Here is a 20,393-nt window from a genome sequence, read left to right on the forward strand (position 1 = left end):
TTATCTGCCATCACTACTTCTCAGCCTGCAGTAACAGTAACCTTTTTTCCTATCTTCCTAGAAAGTTTGTATTTATTAAGGACTCACCACGTGTTACGCACAACTGAGCACTTTGTATGTTATAATTCATCTAATCCTCAATCCATATATATATATTATTATCATTAATTCCATTTTACAGAAAAGAAAATTGGGGCACAAGAAGGTTAACTAATTTGTCTTAAGTGGGTCTCTGACTGCCCTCAAGAGAATGCTCATCATCCTTTCTCTGTGGCCTTACAGCACTTTTTGGCCCAGAATTTATCACAAAGTAGTATCTATCTTTGCTGCCCCACTAGACTAGGAGCTCCTAAAAACCAGGCACTGTCTCATATTCATCTCTGAAATCCAAGGACTATGCAGCATATCTAGCACTTTATTAGAGATGCTTACTAAATGTTAGCTGGATGAAGAAGTTAGTACTATCACAGGGCATTACCATACTTTACAAAAAAAAAAACCCAAAAAATATCATCAGGCTAGCTAATTAACCATCATATCCATTTCTGAGGCCTGCTGCTTCTAGAATAATCAGTGATGCAGCCTCCATCTCATCAATCCAGGGAGGCAGACCTCCTTCCACAAAGCCTTCCTTCTCTTTCTCTTCAGACCTTCCCTGGATGGCAGTCTCTTACCCACCCTACCCATTTCATGTTATCCCACCCTTGGTATCTTATCCTAGTGCCAGGGCTACCCTTCTTCCCTTTCCAGACAGATACCTAGGGGAAGGGCACTGTGCCTTACTAAGTTAATGAAGAACAAGAATTATAAAATTAATAGCTAACACTTGTTTAGTGCTTATTATGAGCCACTTGTGGTTCTGGGCATCTTATGCGTATTTATATACATATAATCACATATTATAACAAGCTCTATCTCAGATGGACTCTAAGGCATCAAAGGGCTTTTACCTGTCTGGTCAGCATGAAGCCAGAGGATGCAAAGATTAGGGAACTTCAGAGGGCCTCCGAGGGGACCACCACCTTCCTCCGCATGTTGACGATGAAGAAATTCACTATGAGAGATTCCTGTTTCTTCAAACACCTGCAAGCTCCTAAGCCATTTAAGGGGGGGGGGGGGGGCATACCCATAAAAACCATTAGAAAATATTCATTCTCAAATGAGACAAGGAGAAAGGTTATTTATTACAAACACCTCTTTCTCATTTTCACTGATAAGCCCCCAAAGCCATGAAGGCCTGGAGTCACTCCAATCCTATAGCTACCCAGAAAACAGTTCCAAAGAAAATTTTAGATAAAGTAAGACTAATACTATTCTTGTAAACATATATTAATTTTTCTGAACTCAGGTTCAGAAACAACAGGCTTCTTCTACACAAACAGAATGGGACACACTCACCTTCAGGTAAGCAGTAAAAGAGCTTATTTGGGAGACTGTTACAAGCCAGCAAGTCCAGTCTTGCTGGAACGCCTTTCCCACAGTACAAAAGTATGTTGTATATCCAGCTCATCAAGCTGTTGTATATCCAGCTTTTTTTTTTTTTTTTAACATAGGTCTAGAATTAATGAAGAGCACTTCTGACTGATTTGGTACTCTACTAGCACAAAGACCACTGAAGAAAGAACTCAGATACTTATTCTTCAGCCACCATCCACTCTGTCTGCCTCTATTAGATTATGCAGGTAATATAACTCTCATACCTACACTACACCACTCTTGAGTGTTGGCAACTTATCAGCTTGAAAGTGATCTTTCCCTCCCTGACCCAATTCTACTTCCTGAATCCCTAACACAAGAGTAGAGGCCCCCTATGTTTCTGTACCAATGCTCACTCAAAGAGGACCTGTGAGGAAAAATTGTAATAGATAATCTCATTTATCTGGAGGTTAGGATATAGTCTCAAACTAAAAGAAAGATGAACAAAGTCCTCCAGTCCTCTCTAAAGAAGAGACTAGATCTCTTGCTCCGAACCTACTGACTTGGGGTTCCTGGGTGGCTCAGCAGTTGATCATATGCCTTTGGTTGAGGGCGTGATCCAGATCCCGGATCATGTCCCACATTGGGCTCCTTGCATCGAGCCTGCTTCTCCCTCTGCCTCTGTGTCTCTCATGAATAAATAGAATCTTAAAAAAAAAAAAAAAAAAAAAAAGAACCTACTGACTCTTACTAGGACACAATTCTTGGCTCATTACTAGTTTAGAAGTAGCAAAATGAGGAGAGGTGATAAAAAAGAACTCATTAATAAAAGGAGAGGATAATAAAGACCAAGCTCTAGAATCACATCATAAAACAATATAAAAATGAATGTTCATCATTAAGTTTCTGTTTTCTAAAAATTTTTGAAAGATCTCTATTAAAAATTTTTTTTAATTTATTTTATTTATTTATTTTAAAGATTTTATTTATTCATTCATGAGAGACACAGAGAGAGGCAGAGACACAGGCAGAGGGAGAAGCAGGCATCATACAGAGAGCCTAACGTGGGACTCGATCCAGGGTCCCCAGGATCACGCCCTGGGCTGCAGGGGTCGCCAAACCGCTGCGCCACCGGGGCTGCCCTATTAAAATGTTTTATTTTTTTTATTTTTATTTTTTTTTTATTTTTATTTATTTTTATTTTTATTTATTTATTTATTTTTTTTTATGATAGTCAGAGAGAGAGAGAGAGGCAGAGACACAGGCAGAGGGAGAAGCAGGCTCCATGCACCGGGAGCCCGATGTGGGATTCGATCCCGGGTCTCCAGGATCGCGCCCTGGGCCAAAGGCAGGCGCCAAACCGCTGCGCCACCCAGGGATCCCTATTAAAATGTTTTAAAATAAATGTTTAGATACTGAAGGTATAAACTTCATTTATCTAGAACATGCATTATCACCCGGGGTGATACTGCTTTCAAGGGGGCAAAAAAACTTAGATATTACAGTGGTATGACCCTCTGAGGGCAATCATACCCAAAGAAATATTATTCTTTAGTACTAAACTTCATGGAGAACAGGGAGGGAGGGAAGTACAATTAGGAAAAAATTTCTAAAAAGGCACTGGGTACATGTAGGGTGGTGGGGGATAATGAAAAAGGATTAAGAAACACTAATCTAGAACATTCATTTAAGTGGACTATTTCACAATCCCTATCAATACCAGGTGGTTCTATAATATTTAATCTGCATAATCAACCATCCTTCATTAGACCCTCTACTTTGCCAGATATGGTATCACTCCCAACACTGCAGAAAAATAAACCTAACACACAAGACTGTGATTTCAAAGCAACCTAAGAGGGATTGGCTCAGTGGTTGAGTGTCTTCACGCCTTTGGCTCAAGGCATAATCTCTGAGTCCCGGGATTGAGTCCTGCATCAGGCTCCCGCAGGAAGCCTGCTTCTCCCTCTGCCTGTGTCTCTGTGCCTCTCATGAATAAATAAATAAAATCTTAAAAAAAAAAAAAAAAAAAACTAAGAAAACATGACCTTATGAGTTCATTCACCACCTCTTCAAGAAAACCTCCATATGTGAAGGTGAGCAGGTCTACGAGACAGGTTCATAAAATCTACTTCCCAGCGGGAAAGCTGCTGGGACAGAACTCAGCATTATACCATCAATTATGAAACTCAAATCACAATGTAAACCAACTGCATGCCAGAAAAAATTTATATGAAAACTGTTATACAAGCAAAGATCAAATAGAAAATGAAGCACAATTACCTAGGCCCTAGGGAAAACTCTATTGTATTATACATTTTAAATGAACAACAAAGTTGGATGCAATTATTTATTGAGAGAGTTGGACTGAGGCAGTACCTCAGGGCCTCATGACCTCTGGGCTGGGAACACACCAATCTCCAATTCCTGCTATTACCAAACCCCTCTCATTACCCAGTTGCACTGAAAAACTGGCTCCCCAACTCCAGAGGGACTCGGCTCAGTAGGCCCAGGCTTTCTTACCTGGCTACTTTGCGCTTATCATGCGGGTGCAGCTTGGCAGCCATTTCTGGGTCCACTTGGCTTAGGCGTTTGTGGAGTGCATGGCCATCCTCCTTTTCAAGCTCTACTTTCCGGTCAATCACTTTCTCAGTGCCCATCTCCTGGGGCTATTAAAAGAAGATTTAGAAGTAAATTTAATTCAACGGTTCAACAAGCATTGCAACAGTATATATGCCAGGTGCTTTGCTGGGAGTTAGAAATACAGAACAGAGAGAAATCAGAAGGTCTTGCCATATAGTGAGAGACAGATGATAGAAAATTCCAATACACCGTGGTAGTGTTGTGAGACCACAGCACACAAAGGACTTACTGCTGAGCGAAGTACTCAGTTACCTGCTTCCTTGTCAGAAGTACAAACAGGAACCAGGGCTAACACATCTGTATGAACATATCTAGGAGCCCAGTCTTCTCAGTAAGTGACCAGACTGGATCAGGATTGCCTGCACAATACAGTTTGCAAAGCCTCCCCCTAGGCAATAGCATCTCCATACGAAAGGTTAGTGTTGGGCATCTCACTGATGTACAGATTGTTACAGCCAGGAAATGCTGAGTCAGACTGATGTACTGTTAACTTACATGGAGATGCTAATTAATTCACAGGGGAGCATTTTTCCCACACACAGCCCCTGCCCTCAGGCCACCCTGGAGGAGCACAATTCACATATGGAGGTGGCATTTGCTTCAGAATATTAAGTAAGAAAATTACAGTTGCTGAGTTTAAGAAATAGACAAGAGTCAACTTTCCTCCCACTAAAATTAGCTGGCAAGAAAGAGGAACCCATTTCCTCAGTGACTTATAAAGGAACTAAACATACCTTAGTATTGACAAGAACTTTCCAGAGCAGAGACTCAATGTAGTAATTGGTTCCTCCCACGACAATAGGAATTTTGTCTCGGGCAAATATATCTTCAATGTGAATGTTAAGAAAGACATCACAATATTTAATATCAAGAAGAGCATCCTGACTCACTTGGGAAGGAGGATATTAGCAAGAAACCACACTCATTTATTCGTCTGGAGAACAGAGAAGAAAGGGTGGAAACCAAGATGAACTGATACCAGTCTTCACCCTCTCCCATGAGTTCCCAGAAACATTTCCCATTAGTTCTGGAGGGACTTGCATAAACCACATACAAATGCATGATGGTAATTCCTTTCAGTTCTAGAAGTTTCTAGGCCTCGCTGCTACAATTCAAAGCTTGCTTGGTATTCCAAATCAGTTTAATGAGCACAAGCCCAAGGGCTCTCAGAGAAACAAGTGTGAGCTGCTCAGGAAGCCACCAAGGTGACATCCATTCTGTGACTGCCTTCTACAATAGAATACAAGCTGGTTTCCCTACACCACGATTCCTAGACTCAGTCAGTCCCCACCATTACATGGTAATACTGCACATTTCAGCCCCACTTGAGACTCCACCAGCAAACTGGGAAGCACAGCTTCTGAAGACAAATAGATCTCAATTACCAGCTCCAACTCTGACAAGTTATTCAGCCTGAGCTTCAGTTTTCTCACCTGTAAAATTCTCTTGAAGTCTAAGGAGCATTAAATGTGACGAGGCATATAAATCCCCTACCATGATGCCCGAAATATTTGCTTTCAATTGAGTAAGCACTGAATTTACTTGAGCCACTATTGTTTTTATATCCCCACTACTTTAAATTCTTCTCTTTAGAATCTCTGGTGAACAGATAATTATCTGCTTTATGGAGGGCTTTGCTTCTGAGGATAATTGATAAAAAGAGACTTTCGACCTAGACAAAGACTGACTCATTTATACCTTTCTTCCCCTTGCCAGCCTGTCTGTGCGCCCAGAGATAGATGACCTCTTTTCTATCAGAAGCCCACTAACCCCAGAGAGGCTGGGTGGGGTGGGAAGAAAGCTATTACAAATCAAGGATCTTAAAGAAGAAACATTGTTTCCCTTTTGTTTTGTTTTGTTTTAAAAATTGTATTTATTTATTCATGAGAGACAGAGAAGACAGAGACATAGGCAGAGGGAGAAGCAGGCTCCATGCAAGGAGCCCAATGTGGGACTCCATCCCAGAACTCCAGGATCACGCCCTGGACCAAAGACTCAACCTGGACTCAACCGCTGAGCCACCCAGGTATCCCTTTCTATTTGTTTTTTAAAAAGAGAAATACTGGGGTATCTGGGTGGCTCAGTTGGTTGAGCATCTGCCTTCAGCTCAGGTCGTGATCCCTGGGTCCTGGGATTGGCCCCTTGTCAGGCTTCCTGCTCACTGGGAAGCCTGCTTCTCTCTCTCCCCCACACTTGTGCTCTCTCTCTGTCTCTCCCAAATAAATAAAATCTTTAAAAAAGAGAGAGAGGGACGCCTGGGTGGCTCAGCGGTTGAGCATCTGCCTTTGGCTCAGGGCATGATCCCAGGATCTGGGATCGAGTGCCACATCAGGCTCCCTGCATGGAGCCTGCTTCTCCCTCTGCCTGTGTCTCTGCCTCTCTCTCTCTCTCATGAATAAATAAATAAATAAAATCTTTAAAAAGATAAAAATAAAAAAAGAGAGGGGGGGGAAATACTATATTCCCCCTATTAAGTATAAGGAGCATACACAATTACAGTAATTATAATAAACATTCAAGTATATACTATGAGTGACAAAGGGAGAAGGACCAAAGAAAGTAAAAAGGGAAGGGGGAAATGGTGAGATGCCAAAGAGAGAGAGTGAAAAAGAGAGAAGGAGAATGGGATAGGAGATATTTGGTGGGAAAAGGTTTAACTTGTTTGCCCAAGCCATGAAACAACTGGACAAAATCCTTCTCTCTGGGCCTTAGTATCTAATACCTTACCTAGCCTGTCAAAACAAGGTTAACTGGATATTTCTTAAGGTACTTTCAGTTTTGACATTCTGATTTTAGATTCTTACCTAAACTCCAAAATATCCGATCCTGTAAGTGATGATTAAGTCATCCCCAGCTGCCCTCTGAAAACTCCACTTTCTCTAAGTTCTTTCTGAATAACCAAACTGTCTTAAAGCAACAACATACATTCAGTGTTATGTTTTAATTTGCCAAGGGCATTCATATATATTATTTCATCTGATACAACTGTCTCGTATAGCAGGTAGGGCAAGAATTATCTACATTTTAATATCTGCCTATTTGATAGGCAAAAAAATATGATCTCACTATTTTGATCTGCATGGCAGATAAAACAGCAAGGATAAAACCCTTTTCTCCATTTACCATCATTTATATTTCTTCCTTTGTGAATTATTACTCAAGCCCTTTAAGAATTTTTCATACTGATTCATACGAGTTCTTCATATATTAAGGATATGAACTATTCACTTTTCCTAGGTTACAAGTATTTTTCCTCTGGCTTATAGTCTGTTTTTTAATTTTGTTTATAGTGGGCTAATTTTTTAAAAATTATAAAATAGGGATCCCTGGGTGGCGCAGTGGTTTGGCGCCTGCCTTTGGCCCAGGGCGCGATCCTGGAGACCCGAGATCGAATCCCACGTCAGGCTCCCGGTGCATGGAGCCTGCTTCTCCCTCTGCCTGTGTCTCTGCCTCTCTCTCTCTCTCTGTGACTATCATAAATAAATTTAAAAAAATTTAAAAAAAAATATTTAAAAATTATAAAATATTTAATATACACAAAAGAACATCCATACATTATGAAGTCTAATAATAAATACTCATGAACTCAAGGTAAAAAAAGGAATATTATTAATTCTTTTGAAGCTTCTTGTGTATTCATTCCCATTCCAACCCCCTACACTTCCCCTCTCTGCAGGGAAACCTGAGATTTGCTATCCTGAATTGTTTGGTTTTCTTGTTATCATTCCCTTGCTTTTCTTTATGTTATTCCTTATGTATATATAACCCCCTAAAAAATACATTGGTTAGTTTTGCTTGCTTTTTAACTTTTATAATAAATGGTATGAATGTATATGCATCCTTCTAGAATTTCTCATATTTTATAATGTTTCTGAAATTGTCCCACATCAATTGCTGCATGCAGCTACAATATATTCACTTTCACTGCTGAAAAACCACTTATATGAACAAAGCAAATTTTATACATTCTTCTGTAAGTAAGAATCTAGGTGTTTGTTTTTGCCATTAAGAGCAATGGTGCTATGAATGAGATCTACCATCTATCTCCAGTTATACTCGTGGCAAGGTTACTCTAGGGTAGACACACATTCTTGCCAACACAAATTCTTAATTCATACATACTCAAAGCTAGCTACTTTCCTTTAAAAAAGGAGGTGGTGGTACCTGGGTGGTATAGTTGGTTGAGTACCTGACACTTGGTTTTGACTCAGGTCATGATCTCAGGGTCCTAGGATGGAGCCCCACATCAGGCAGGGAGTCTGCTTGAGATTCTTCATATCTCTCCCTTTGCCCCTCCCACTTGTGCTCTAATAAATAAATCTTTAAAAAAAAAAAAAAAAAGGTTATATGGATGGATGGTGGTGATGGTTGCACTACAATGTGAATGTATTCAACACAACTGAAATGTACACTTTAAAATGGTTAAGTGGTGGGCAGCCTGGGTGGCTCAGTGGTTTAGCGCTGCCTTCGGCCCAGGGCCTAATCCTGGAGACCCAGGATCGAGTCCCACGTCGGGCTTCCTGCATGGAACCTGCTTCTCCCTCTGCCTGTGTCTTTGCCTCTCTCTCTCGCTCTCTGTCTCTCATGAATAAATAAATAAAATCTTGAAAAAATAGGGGATCCCTGGGTAGTTCAGCGGTTTAGCGCCTGCCTTTGGCCCAGGGCATGATCCTGGAGTCCCAGGATCGAGTCCCACGTCAGGCTCCCGGCGGAGAGCCTACTTCTCCCTCTGCCTGTGTCTCTGCCTCTCTCTCTCTCTCTATCATGAATAAATAAATAAATAAATCTTAAAAAAAAAAAGAAAATCTTGAAAAAATAAAATATAAAATAAAATAGTTAAGTGGTAAATTCTGTATTTTAACATAGTAAAATAAAGAAAAACTGAGTTTAAAAATCCATTTAAAAACCCTTTTTCCCCCAAAAAAACTTTTCCCTACTCTAAAATCATATAACTACTCAATTCTATATTATCCCATTTGTTTCAAAGTTTCATTAAAAATACATGTATTTAACTCTGAGACCCATCTGCAATGTTATATATGAGATTGTGATTTTATTTTTTCCAAAAAAATTAGCTATTCCAGGAATAATTATTAACTACTATATTATTTCTCTACTGTTTCAAATGCCATCTTTTTAAAAAATATTTTATTTATTTATTCATGAGAGACACATAGAGAGAGAGAGGCAGAGACACAGGCAGAGGAAGAAGCAGGCTCCAAGCAGGAAGCCCAATGTGAGATTCGATCCCAGGACTCCAGGATCATGCCCTGAGCCAAAGCAGATGCTCAACCGCTGAGCCACCCAGGCGTTCCTCAAATGCCACCTTGATCATTAGGTAAATATATATATCCATTTGAATTTGTACCTGAGTTTTCTGTTCTGTGTCATATATTTGTCTAGTATTAAGTTCCATGTTATTATAACTATTATGAATTTTCCTTATATTTTAATATCTGGCAGTCCAATTTTTTTTTTTTTTTTTAAGTAATCTCTAACCCAATGTGGGGCTTGAACTCACAACCTGGAAATTAAGAGTTGCATGCTCTACCAATAGAGCCAGCCAGGCACCCCACCTGGAAGTCTGGACACTTAAAATATAAGGACAGTCTCCCTTATAGTATTCTTTTTTCAAAATTTATTGGTGTTGAAACTATGTAACACTATATGTTAACTGTACTGGAATTAATTTTAAAATAAACAAGGGGCACCTTGGGTGGCTCAGCTGGTTAAGCATCGGACTCTTGATCTCAGCTCAGGTCTTGAATACAGGGTTGTGAGTTCAAGTCTCATGTTGGGCTCCATGCTGGGTATAGAGCCTAATTAATCAATCAAAGATCACTGATCATAGGAAAAAAATTTTTTTTTATTGTTTTGCAGTCCTCACCCAACAATCCCTATTCAATTCTAAATGTAAGTAACTCCATTATATCTATAAATTGATTTTGCATCCCCATTTAAAGGATGAGAAACTGGAACTGGGTGGGGTAAATGCTCTACTCAATAAAATTCACTTGTTCCAAAGGTTCTGGAACTAGAGAACAGATTTTCTAATTCCTAAATCAGTGCTGTCTTCACTAAAACTGCTTCTGAAATTGTAATATGTATATGAATCACCTGGGACTCTTGTGAAATGTAGATTCTGATTCAGTAGTTCTGGAGTGAGGCCCAAATTCAGCATTTCTAATAAGCACCTAAGGGATAGCTGATCCTGCAGTCTGATGACTCTGAGAAGCAAGAGCATTCTATTTTTGATCCATATAGTTCTGATGGGGATGCTATCTATTGGTTGTTACGTCTTGGGTGCCCCTGGTTTTAAGAAACTCACTGAAAAGAAAACTTCTCTCTTGGCTTGCGCTGCCTTGTACCCACCAAATCTAGTTGCTCTTTCATAAGGATATTAGAGCAGTTGCTTTGTTCCTGAAGTCCACAACTGTGTAATTTGTCACGAGAGGATCCACAAAGCTGATCATGTGGTGCTGGCACATTCTCTGCTCTTGGGCAGAAACCTTGTTCGTGATGATGTCTAGGCCTTCATAAACCTAGGGAAGGGAAAGAAAATTAGCATGAGAAAGTCACCTGCCTCCATAAAACGCAAACTTCATAAGTAGCAATGGTGATCTGTTCCTCCCTCTAGCCAAACACGGGACTGACCCAAAGCACCAGAACAGATGTGTTTCTAAGCATATGTGTTGAGAGAATAGCAGACCTACAAACACCCAAGATAAAGGAAGCAAAAGAAAACAGAACACTGGCTTTCTTATCAAACAGTGGCTATTAGCTTAGACTTAAAGATAAAAAGTGTATGTAAATCAATGGTCAAGTAAGAACTAATTCCGCAGGATTAACTGGACGTTCTTTAGGTTCTGCAAGCATTTAAAAATGGGCAGGTTGTTTTATTTATTTTACTTATCACAAGTCTCCAGAAAGGTAACATTTGCATGGCTCATAGTTCTACTTCAAATGCTTAGATATTTCTTGGATTTAAATGGCTCTGAAAGATTTTTAGAATCTTGGCTCCATTTGTAGAGAAGTGGCCTATTTACAAAGATACATATAAAACACACACAGACACACTTTGAAGTCAGAACCCCTAATACTGCTGTACTCTAATGGAAACATTGTGATCTAACCAAATTACTGCTTCAGGGGGTCAGCACATACAGTCTAAATACTCAAAGGCAATATCCTGTCTGTAAGCTCTTGATCTGCCAATTCAACTAAAAAGTTCAAATGTACTTTTTCTAAATGCAAGGTCTCAGATGGAGAACAGATCTGAAAATACTAGTTTGAAAATAGGGATGAATGCTTTGAGATTAAATGTTCTCTCTGTAATCACTGATTCTACAGGGAGCATTGAATGAACAAATAATAAGTTCCATAGAGCCCACAAAGATGTTAAAAGCATTTTTTATCTCACATTTCCCTTTACTTACATGGGTGTCGATTAAGTACAGTACAGTATAATGGTTTAGGAGGAAGGACGCTGGCGCCAGGCTGCCTCAGATCAATTCCTAGCTCTGCCACTCACCAGTTATTTTTACTTGTGGAGTAGTCAGTTACTAACCTCTCTCTGCCTCAATCCCTCATCAGTAAAATGAGGATAACAGTATCATCTCATGGGGTTGTTGTGTGGATTAAGTGAGTTAATACACGTAAAAGCACTTGGTTTTTCCCTAACACTTTGCATATGATATACAGGGTCATTATATTACTACCTATATTACAACCACTACTATTACTATCACAATGCAAGAGAAATGAGAAGTTTAGTGTCACTAGCACTCTGAAGCTTCTATGCTCTTAACTACTGAGGTTGTTTACCCAACAAGGATATACACTATCTTCAAGGAACAAAAAAAATGTTAATTAGTAAAACCCCCGCACAGAAGAAATATAAAGAGCCATAGGAAAGAACCAGCTCTGCCATTAACTCACAACAGACATCCATTCTTACACCTGAATATTGATGGAATCTTAAATCATCGGGTGTGCTTTTCTGTGTATCTTGAACAAGATGTCCTTCTGACATCAGAAGGTGCCACAGCATATACTGTACACAGCAGTCTTCTGCATGAATTAAGAAAACTATAGGAGGGACAGGAGTTAATAACTCTGTGTTCTGTGTTCTTCTCCCTCTTCCCCACAAACTTTAGTTGGCTCTGTTGAATTCCAAATGACCTAATCAATGTTAGTTAAAGAACTTAAACAACAACCTGATTTTGTCAGTAGAGACTTTCTGAACCTTGTAAATGGATTCTCATTTTTAACAGAGATTAATGTTAAGGAAAGGCATAGCTGTAAATGCACAATTATCACCCCCACCTCCAAAAAAGCCAAAATGTAAACATATAAATTTTCATCCTGAGTCCTGCCTTTATGTGTATGTTTTTTAAAAAAAATTTTAAGCTTTTATTTATTTATTTATTTAAAGATTTTATTTATTTATTCATGAGACACACAGAGAGAGAGGCAGAGACACAGGCAGAGGTAGAAGCAGGCTCCATGCAGGGAGCCCGATGTGGGACTTGATCCTGAGACTCCAGGGTCACGACCTGGTCCAAAGGCAGGCGTTCAACTGCTGAGCCACCCAGATGTCCCTGTTCTAGAACTCCTTGAAATGGTAAGTTTATTTTATTTATTTTTTATTTTTATCTTTTGTTTAAACAAAAACATCAACAAATACTAAAGGCAACCCCAGAACGAGGCTCACCATATTTATTAAAGGAAGTGGTCTGTTGTACTGTTTATGGTATATATAAACGTCAACAAATATCAGAAAGAAAAGAGTATTAGTGATTTAAGGAAAGTAGATGTCTTGCTTATAGAGTTAACAAACTAAAAACTGTAAATCACACAAAGTACATCTTGGTTACCAGTGTAAATTGTCATCTTTGAGTGTCATCTTTGTCAACTTTTCATTTCCTGTACCACTAGATTAAAAGAAACTGGGCACAAAGACATAGGTGATACTAACTGGATATCTGATGATAAAAGGATTATTTTTAGGTATCAGCTTTATGGTTATGTTTTTTTTAAAAAAAAGGAGTCCTTAACTTTGAGGTATACAACATATTGAGGTACATATGAATGAAAGTATACGTTTTTTTAAAAAAAGAAATTAGAGCTGATCCAAAGTTACATCTATAACGATGTTGCTTCAGTCTTCCATTCTAATATGACTTCTTTCAACAGTTACAGTTGAGCTTACAAATAACTGTGCAACTTGTGACCACAGCTACTGTGTATTTTTTCATTTTACCCATGAATAAATTTTTAACAAGCAAGAAGGCAAGGGTAGATGAAGGGCATATGTAAAGTACATCTATATCTGCATTGCATGAGAGAAAGAATGATGCTGAAAAGATATTTGTTAATAATGACATGAGAATTATGATCACTGGGGCACCTGGCTGGTTCAGCTGATTGAGTGACCGACTCTGAATTTTGGCTCAGGTCATGATCTCAGGGTCCTGGGATCGAGCCCTGCTTTGGGCTCTGGACTCTGTAGGGATTCTGCTTGAGGATTTTTTTTAATTTCATTTTTTACATTTTTAAAAAGATTTTACTTATTATTTGAGAGAAAGCACGAGCAGGGGGAGGGGCAGAGGGAGAAGCAGGCTCACCACTGAGCAGGGAACCCACAGTGGCTCGATCCAAGGACCCTGGGATGATGACCTGAGCGAAAGGCAGACACTTAGCCAACTGAGCCACCCCGGTGCCCCTCTGCTTGAGGATTCTATCCTTCCCTCTTCCTTTGCCCCTCCCCTGCTTGCACATACTCTCTCTCGCTCTCAAATAAATAAATAAATAAATAAATTTTTAAAAAAAATTTTAAGTTTATTTGCTGCTTTTAACAACAGGAAAAAAAAAAGTATATCATGACTGGGATCTGGGTTCCAGTAACAGGGTAGGAGGGGCAGACTAATAACTGAAACAAGATTGGCCAAGTGTTCTTAACTGCTGAAGGGAGGTGAGACACACAGCAGTTCAACTGGTATTCACTCTACTTTTTTATATGTTGGAAAATTTCCCTAACAAAAAGTTTCTTTTAAAAAATGTGGATGCAGGCACCTGCTCAGGTCACAATCTGAGCCCTCTCCCTTTGCTGTCCCTCCTGCTTGTGCTCTGTCAAATAAATGAATAAAATCTTTAAAAAATAATAACAATAGTAATAATAAATAATAATAAAGTAAAATGGGTACAGAATTTCAGTTTGGGCTGAAAAAGTTCTGAAGATGGAGGGTGATGAAGTTTGCAGAACAATGTGAATATGCTTAACATATGGCAAAATAGTAAATTTTATGTCATGTATATTTTACAATAACAAAAAACTTGGATGACAGATTTTTTGGTAGAATGACAAACCAGTGAATATTAGCAATGAAGTGAAATTTTCAAAAATTTGAAATTTTCAATTCTTTTAAATACGTACCTAGAAGTGGAATTGCTAGATCATACCATAACTTTTAAAATTATTGAGAAGACTGGTAATGTTCTATTTCTTGAACTGAGTTTTGGTTACACAGGGATTTTCACTTTTTTGATAACTTACTGAATTGTACAGTTACGAATTATGCATTTTTAAAGATTTTATTTTTAAGTAATCTCTACACCCAACATGGGACTTGAACCTCTATTTCCAAGATCGAGAGTTGTACCCTCCACCAACTGAACCAGCAAGAAGCCCCAAGAATTATGCATTTTAAGACATACATTATTTACCAATTAAAATCATACCACCCAGCCAAAAAGCAAAAACACAACACATTTTACACATCTGCACTAAGGATAAATATCTAATCAAATTTAGAAACCAATCAATTTTGTAAATGTCACATTTGGCCCATACAGATATTTATATTATAAATCCCACAACTGTGCTTATTTTATTACCTGCCCAGAAAACATCATCCTACCAGAGTAAGTTAGGTTTGTAGCTGATTGCCTTATATTTCACCTATTCTCCAGCCTTCAATTATAGTTGCAGTGAGACTCTACCTATAGAATAGACAGCCCTGGGTGCTAGGAAGAGCTTAAAGGATCTGTTACCTTCCAAAGGCAGCATGTCACTCTGTTCCATTTCCTATTCTCCCAGAGGACACCTATGATCTGTGTACATAGAAATGACTGGATAAAATGCTTCTCTCTGTACAATTCAGATTTTGTCAATACTAAGGGAGTTCTGGTCTCTTTGTGAGGTCTGATAACTGAAATACTCTGAAAAATTACAAGTTTAACCTACTTAGCCAATTATCAACATAATTGACTTATCTTAGCAAACATTTATTGAGAGTCTACTATGTGCCAGGTATTCTGCAAGATGTTAGGGCATGCAAAGATTTTTTTTTTTAATTTTTTTTTTTTTAATTTATTTATGATAGTCAGAGAGAGAGAGAGAGAGAGAGAGAGGCAGAGACATAGGCAGAGGGAGAAGCAGGCTCCAAGCACCGGGAGCCTGACGTGGGATTCGATCCCGGGTCTCCAGGATCGAGCCCTGGGCCAAAGGCAGGCGCCAAACTGCTGCGCCACCCAGGGATCCCCAGGGCATGCAAAGATTTAAAAAGGGTCCCTGTCCTCAAGGAGTCCAGGCTAGCAAGAGATACAGATACAAATAACTATACTATAAAGAGATAAACAGTATAAAAGTTTCTGAGACATTAAAGTTTGACTGTAACCATCTTCTATAAATCTCATAAGCACTAACCATTTAATGAATGTTCTAGGTATTTATCTGTACCAGAAGGAAATATGCTTCTGTCTCACTTCTATTCAGAGTTTATTTCCAGATTGAAAATGTCTTGGGAAAAGGCCACAAAACTAAAATAACCCGAACTCTCCAAACCAACAAAGCTAAAGTGCCCAGAGGCGCTAATGAAGGTGAGTGAAATTTACAGCAGAGACCTAGAGGAAAACCAGCAGAATCGAGAGGTGTGTTATCAACTGAAAGTAAATTGTCCCCTAGGGGACATTTGGCAATGTCTAGAAATATTTTTGGCTGTCACAACTGCGGGAGTGGACGTGCTGCTGTTATCTAGTGGGTAGGTCAGGGATGCTGCTAAACATACTACAATGCAAGGACAACTTCCCCCTCCCCCCATACACACACACAACAAAAAAATTATCCAGCTCAAAAATGTCAATGGTCCTGAGGATAAACCCTGATCCAAAGAAATTTTACCTTGGAGAAACTCCCCAAAATCTTTAAGTGTACTGCTAAAGGTCCTACTCATTTAAGTCTCCATCCCTTTAGGCTGTCATTCTGTAGGGTAGTCCTACTGAATATGTTCATCAGCAAGATCCTGAGCACTAGGCAGATCATGGAGCTCTGAGTGCAGATTAATTCCCCAACAGTGCTGTCTACAAGCATGAGGAAAAGCTGCTCCTCCCCCTTGTTTGTTTTTCTTTCCTTCTTTCTTTGGACTTCATTTCCTTCCTAATCCAAATTAGATCCTGAAGTCCTTCAATCACTTTCTTGCCTCTATGGATTACATATGCTTTGAAAACCACAATCATGGATTATGAATCAGTACAATCACCCTACCTTCTCTGCTGGCTGCCCCTGTACTGCTCCATGGATACCACTCTCTGAGATCACTAATGAACCCTGGCTGCCAAATTAACACTTTTCTACTAAACTTTCAAAACACATGATGAAAAAGCAACAATATGATACTACTAGTCTCTCTCCATAATCCATTCTCCTTTGGAGTTTCAATGGCAGCAATCTCTCCCACTTTTCTTCCAATCTCACTGGCCCCTTCAGTTTCCTTACTGAAGCCAACCCCTGATCTGTTAGCAATATCTGTCATGGTAACAATATTGAGAAATGGCTGTCTTTAGGGCATCTACCTGTCATTCCTATACTGTGAACTGTCTGACACTCATGGCTTCTATAACCATTTTTGTGCTAACTCCTAAAATCCATATCTGCAATCTAGTTCTCTCTTGATGCCAGACCTGTATATTTAACTGCCTAGTGGACATTTTCATCATCAATGAGATGATTGATAATATTGTGAATATATAATATTGTGAAGTTGTTAACAGTAAGGACTCTGGAGCCAGGTTGCCTGGATTTAAGTCCTGGCTCCACTATTACTGGCTATGTAACCTTGGACAAGTTATTTAACCTCTCTGTGCCTCAGATTTCTTACTTATAAAGTGAGGATAATCTTAAAGCTAACCTCAAAAGGTTACGGTGAGAATTAAATAATTAATACATGCAAAGCATATGGAACAGGGCCTGCCTTTTGGAAGCAGTCAATAAACGTTAGCTATCATCCTTAGCAGCAGCAGCAACATCACCCCAGACACCTGTAACCTGATATATCCAAAACTGAACTCCTTATTGTCCCAGCCATACTTGAGTGAACCATGAGATAATCAAACCAAAACCCTCGAAGTGATCCTAGTACCTCTGTATCCATCTCTCTCCCCACATTTCCAATCTCTCCACTTTTATGCAAAATAGTTCCTAAAATGCTCACTATCATCACACCAATTGAAGGCTTTATGACTTCCCAACCAGACTGCTCATTCCATCGGATTCCTCACTGATCTTTCTATCCTTACAGTATAAGTCCTCCAATTTATGTCCACACCCGGGCAGCTCAGCAGGCTCCCTGCATGGAGGCTGCTTCTCCCTCTGCCTGTGTCTCTGCCCCCCCTCCCTCTCTCTCTCTCATGAATAAATAAAATCTTTAAAAATTTCACACCCTATGAAGTTATGTTGGCTTCCACTTTAACAATGAGGGAATGAAAACTTAGACATGTTAGGTAACCTGACCAAAGTCACACAGCAAGTTAGCGGCAGAGGCAAACTTTGAATCCACATCTTCTGACTTCATATTGTTCTCTTCCCACCATGTTGCTAATCTCTGTTCTATACACATCAGCTCTGTGACTTTGGGGAAGTGAGCTTTCTTTCCTGGAACCTCAAGTTCCTCATTCCCAACATCCTCTTTAATTCTAACAGTCCAAACTTCAGAAAAAAAGACTTTGGCATGGAAGCTAAAAGGAAAAAAAAATTTTAAAGGATGTTGGCACACACCAGAAAGTTGATTTTCCTTTCTGATTAAAGGAGTCTGAATTTGATTATTCAACTGAAGAGAAATGAAAGAGTAGGGAAAAGGTCAACCTCTTGCCTAACTTTTCTTTCTTAATAAAAAGATGACTTTTAAAAAATTTTACACTTTATTAAGAAAGAATGAGCAAGCTACAGGAACATTATATCAGGCAACTACTCCTTTTAGCTTTGTTTGGCAGAAGTTCAACTGCAGACATGCTGACTAAATCAGACAGACTAAGATGCTCAGAAAGTGGGAGAAGCCTTCAGTCAGTCTGGTGAGAGGAGTGCTTTGGAATTTGCAGTGCAGATCATGACTTTTCTTCTTCCAATGGCTATCTGTATATAAGAAAAAAAGGTGGGTGGGGGGAACACCTGGCTGGCTTAGTCAATGGAGCATGGGGACTCTTGATTCCAAGGTTGTAAGTTCGAGTCCCATGTAGGGTGTAGAGATTACTTAAAAATAAAATCTTAAAAAAAAAAAAAAGGAAAAGGGACTAGAATCTTAATATAAAGCCATGCTTCTCAAACTAAGAGGTGCATACATAGTAAGTATGCATTCCTGGAGAGCATCAATCTAACTAAATGGTAAAAAGAATTTGAAAAATTTTTACATCTAAATAAATACAGACAGATCAGGGTAGAGAATGCAAAACTGGCACATAAAGGGGCAGCCAGGGTGGCTCAGCGGTTTAGCACTGCCTTCATCCCAGGGCCTGATCCTGGAGACCCGGGATGGAGGCCCACATCAGGCTCCCTTCATGGAGCTTGCTTCTGCCTCTGCCTGTGTCTCTGCCTCTCTCTTTCTCGCTCCCTGTGTCTCTTATTAATAAATGAATAAAATCTTTAAAAAAAAATGGCACATAACTTTTAAGTTAAAGCCTGAGAAACTCTGCAATGGAGAGCCTCTGCAGTGGCTGCTTAGAAGTCCACCTGTAAACTCTGGTGAAGCATGGATTTAAGGAAATTCAGAGATCATCCACCTAGTCCAATCACCTGAAATTTTATACTTGAGAATATGGAGGCTCAGAAAGCTTCCCTAGACATATAACTGACTGGCAGTAGAGATACAACTAAAGCCTGGATACTCTGCTTATAGCACAAGCTGTTTCTGCTGTCTCTTACCAGTAGAATTTTTATCCCCATTTGACTCTGGTCTGTTTGCTTGCTTGAAGTAATAAACTATTAAGGTGAAATTAAATTCCAGAAACCGAGGAGAAGACTGCTTCCATTCAGTGAACCCCCTCATGGTTCTGAAAAGTAAATGATAGGAATACTAAAAATAACTAAAAAGACAATGCCATGTGACTATAATGCTGGGACAGAAACAAAAGGGCTCTTTTAAGAAAATAAAATTATTAATAAAGTTCCTCTCATGGCCACTTTTAAGAAAATAAAATTATTAATAAAGTTCCTCTCATGGCCACTTTTATAGCCTCGATATTGGCCCACTTTTGAGGGCTTCAATAATATTTTACTTAAGATCCTTATGATAGAGTATATATTATTTAGAGGTCTATGTCTAAGTTAGGGAGAGGTAATAAAGTATAATGGAGCTATGCCTGGGTTCAAATTCTGGCTCTACTATCCAACTTCATTTTGCAGTTAATTAAGTATTTAATTTTTCGTGGTGTCTCATTTTCTAATCTATAAAATGGGGATGATAATAGCACCTACACTCCTCACTGGGTTATTCTGAAGATTAGAGTTAATATAGGTGAAATATTTAGAAGAGTAGCAGGCAAACTGTAAGCACTATATAAGGCTTGGTATTACCTATATTTAACTGGTGGTAGTTAAACAAGACTTTCCTTGGTTCTTCTAGGTGAGACCCCTTGCTAGGGTTTGAAAGAAGAGAACCACAAAATGCCAGAACTAAAAGGAGCTTTAGACACTGTGACAGACAGACACCATATGACCCACAGAGTCTAAATATCTACTATCTGGACCTTCATAGAAAAAAGCTGCCCATCCCTGAACTAATCTAATCAGTTCCCCTCCCTAATATAGCCAAAGAGGAAACTAAAGCCCAGAGAGGACAGTACCTTGTCCCAGGTTATAGATACAGTGAGTTAGTGGCAAAGCTAGGACTAAAACCCAGTTTTCCCAGTAAATAAAACTGTCTACCAGGCTAAAGAGGCTAAATGAAGACCTCGGAATAAGACTGTAAATTAGGAAGAATATCAGCACCTGAAAAGTTAGGCAAATCATCTAATTCTAATCAACAGACACTTACCGAATACTATAAATCTGTTTTTTTCATGCT

The 20,393-nt window shown here is 39.2% G+C and overlaps 1 protein-coding gene across 4 annotated transcripts in view; it reads right to left on the reverse strand.

The window, feature by feature from the left end:
- Positions 1–20,393, reverse strand: part of TRIT1 (tRNA isopentenyltransferase 1) — a 46,504-nt gene that overhangs the window by 14,886 nt on the left and 11,225 nt on the right. For all 4 annotated transcript variants that reach the window (XR_005985300.1, XR_005985299.1, XM_041738856.1 and 1 more), the window contains exons 2-5: positions 10,461–10,601; positions 4,794–4,892; positions 3,940–4,085; positions 951–1,093 (exon numbers count right to left, since the gene is read on the reverse strand). Coding sequence is in view for 2 of the 4 variants with exons in the window: in XM_041738856.1 (XP_041594790.1) it covers positions 951–1,093; positions 3,940–4,085; positions 4,794–4,892; positions 10,461–10,601 (529 nt within the window). In the remaining 2 variants the exon portion in view is untranslated. The remainder of the gene's footprint in view (positions 1–950; positions 1,094–3,939; positions 4,086–4,793; positions 4,893–10,460; positions 10,602–20,393) is intronic.

Source organism: Vulpes lagopus, chromosome 23 (genome assembly GCF_018345385.1).
Source record: "Vulpes lagopus strain Blue_001 chromosome 23, ASM1834538v1, whole genome shotgun sequence".
NCBI lineage: Eukaryota > Metazoa > Chordata > Mammalia > Carnivora > Canidae > Vulpes > Vulpes lagopus.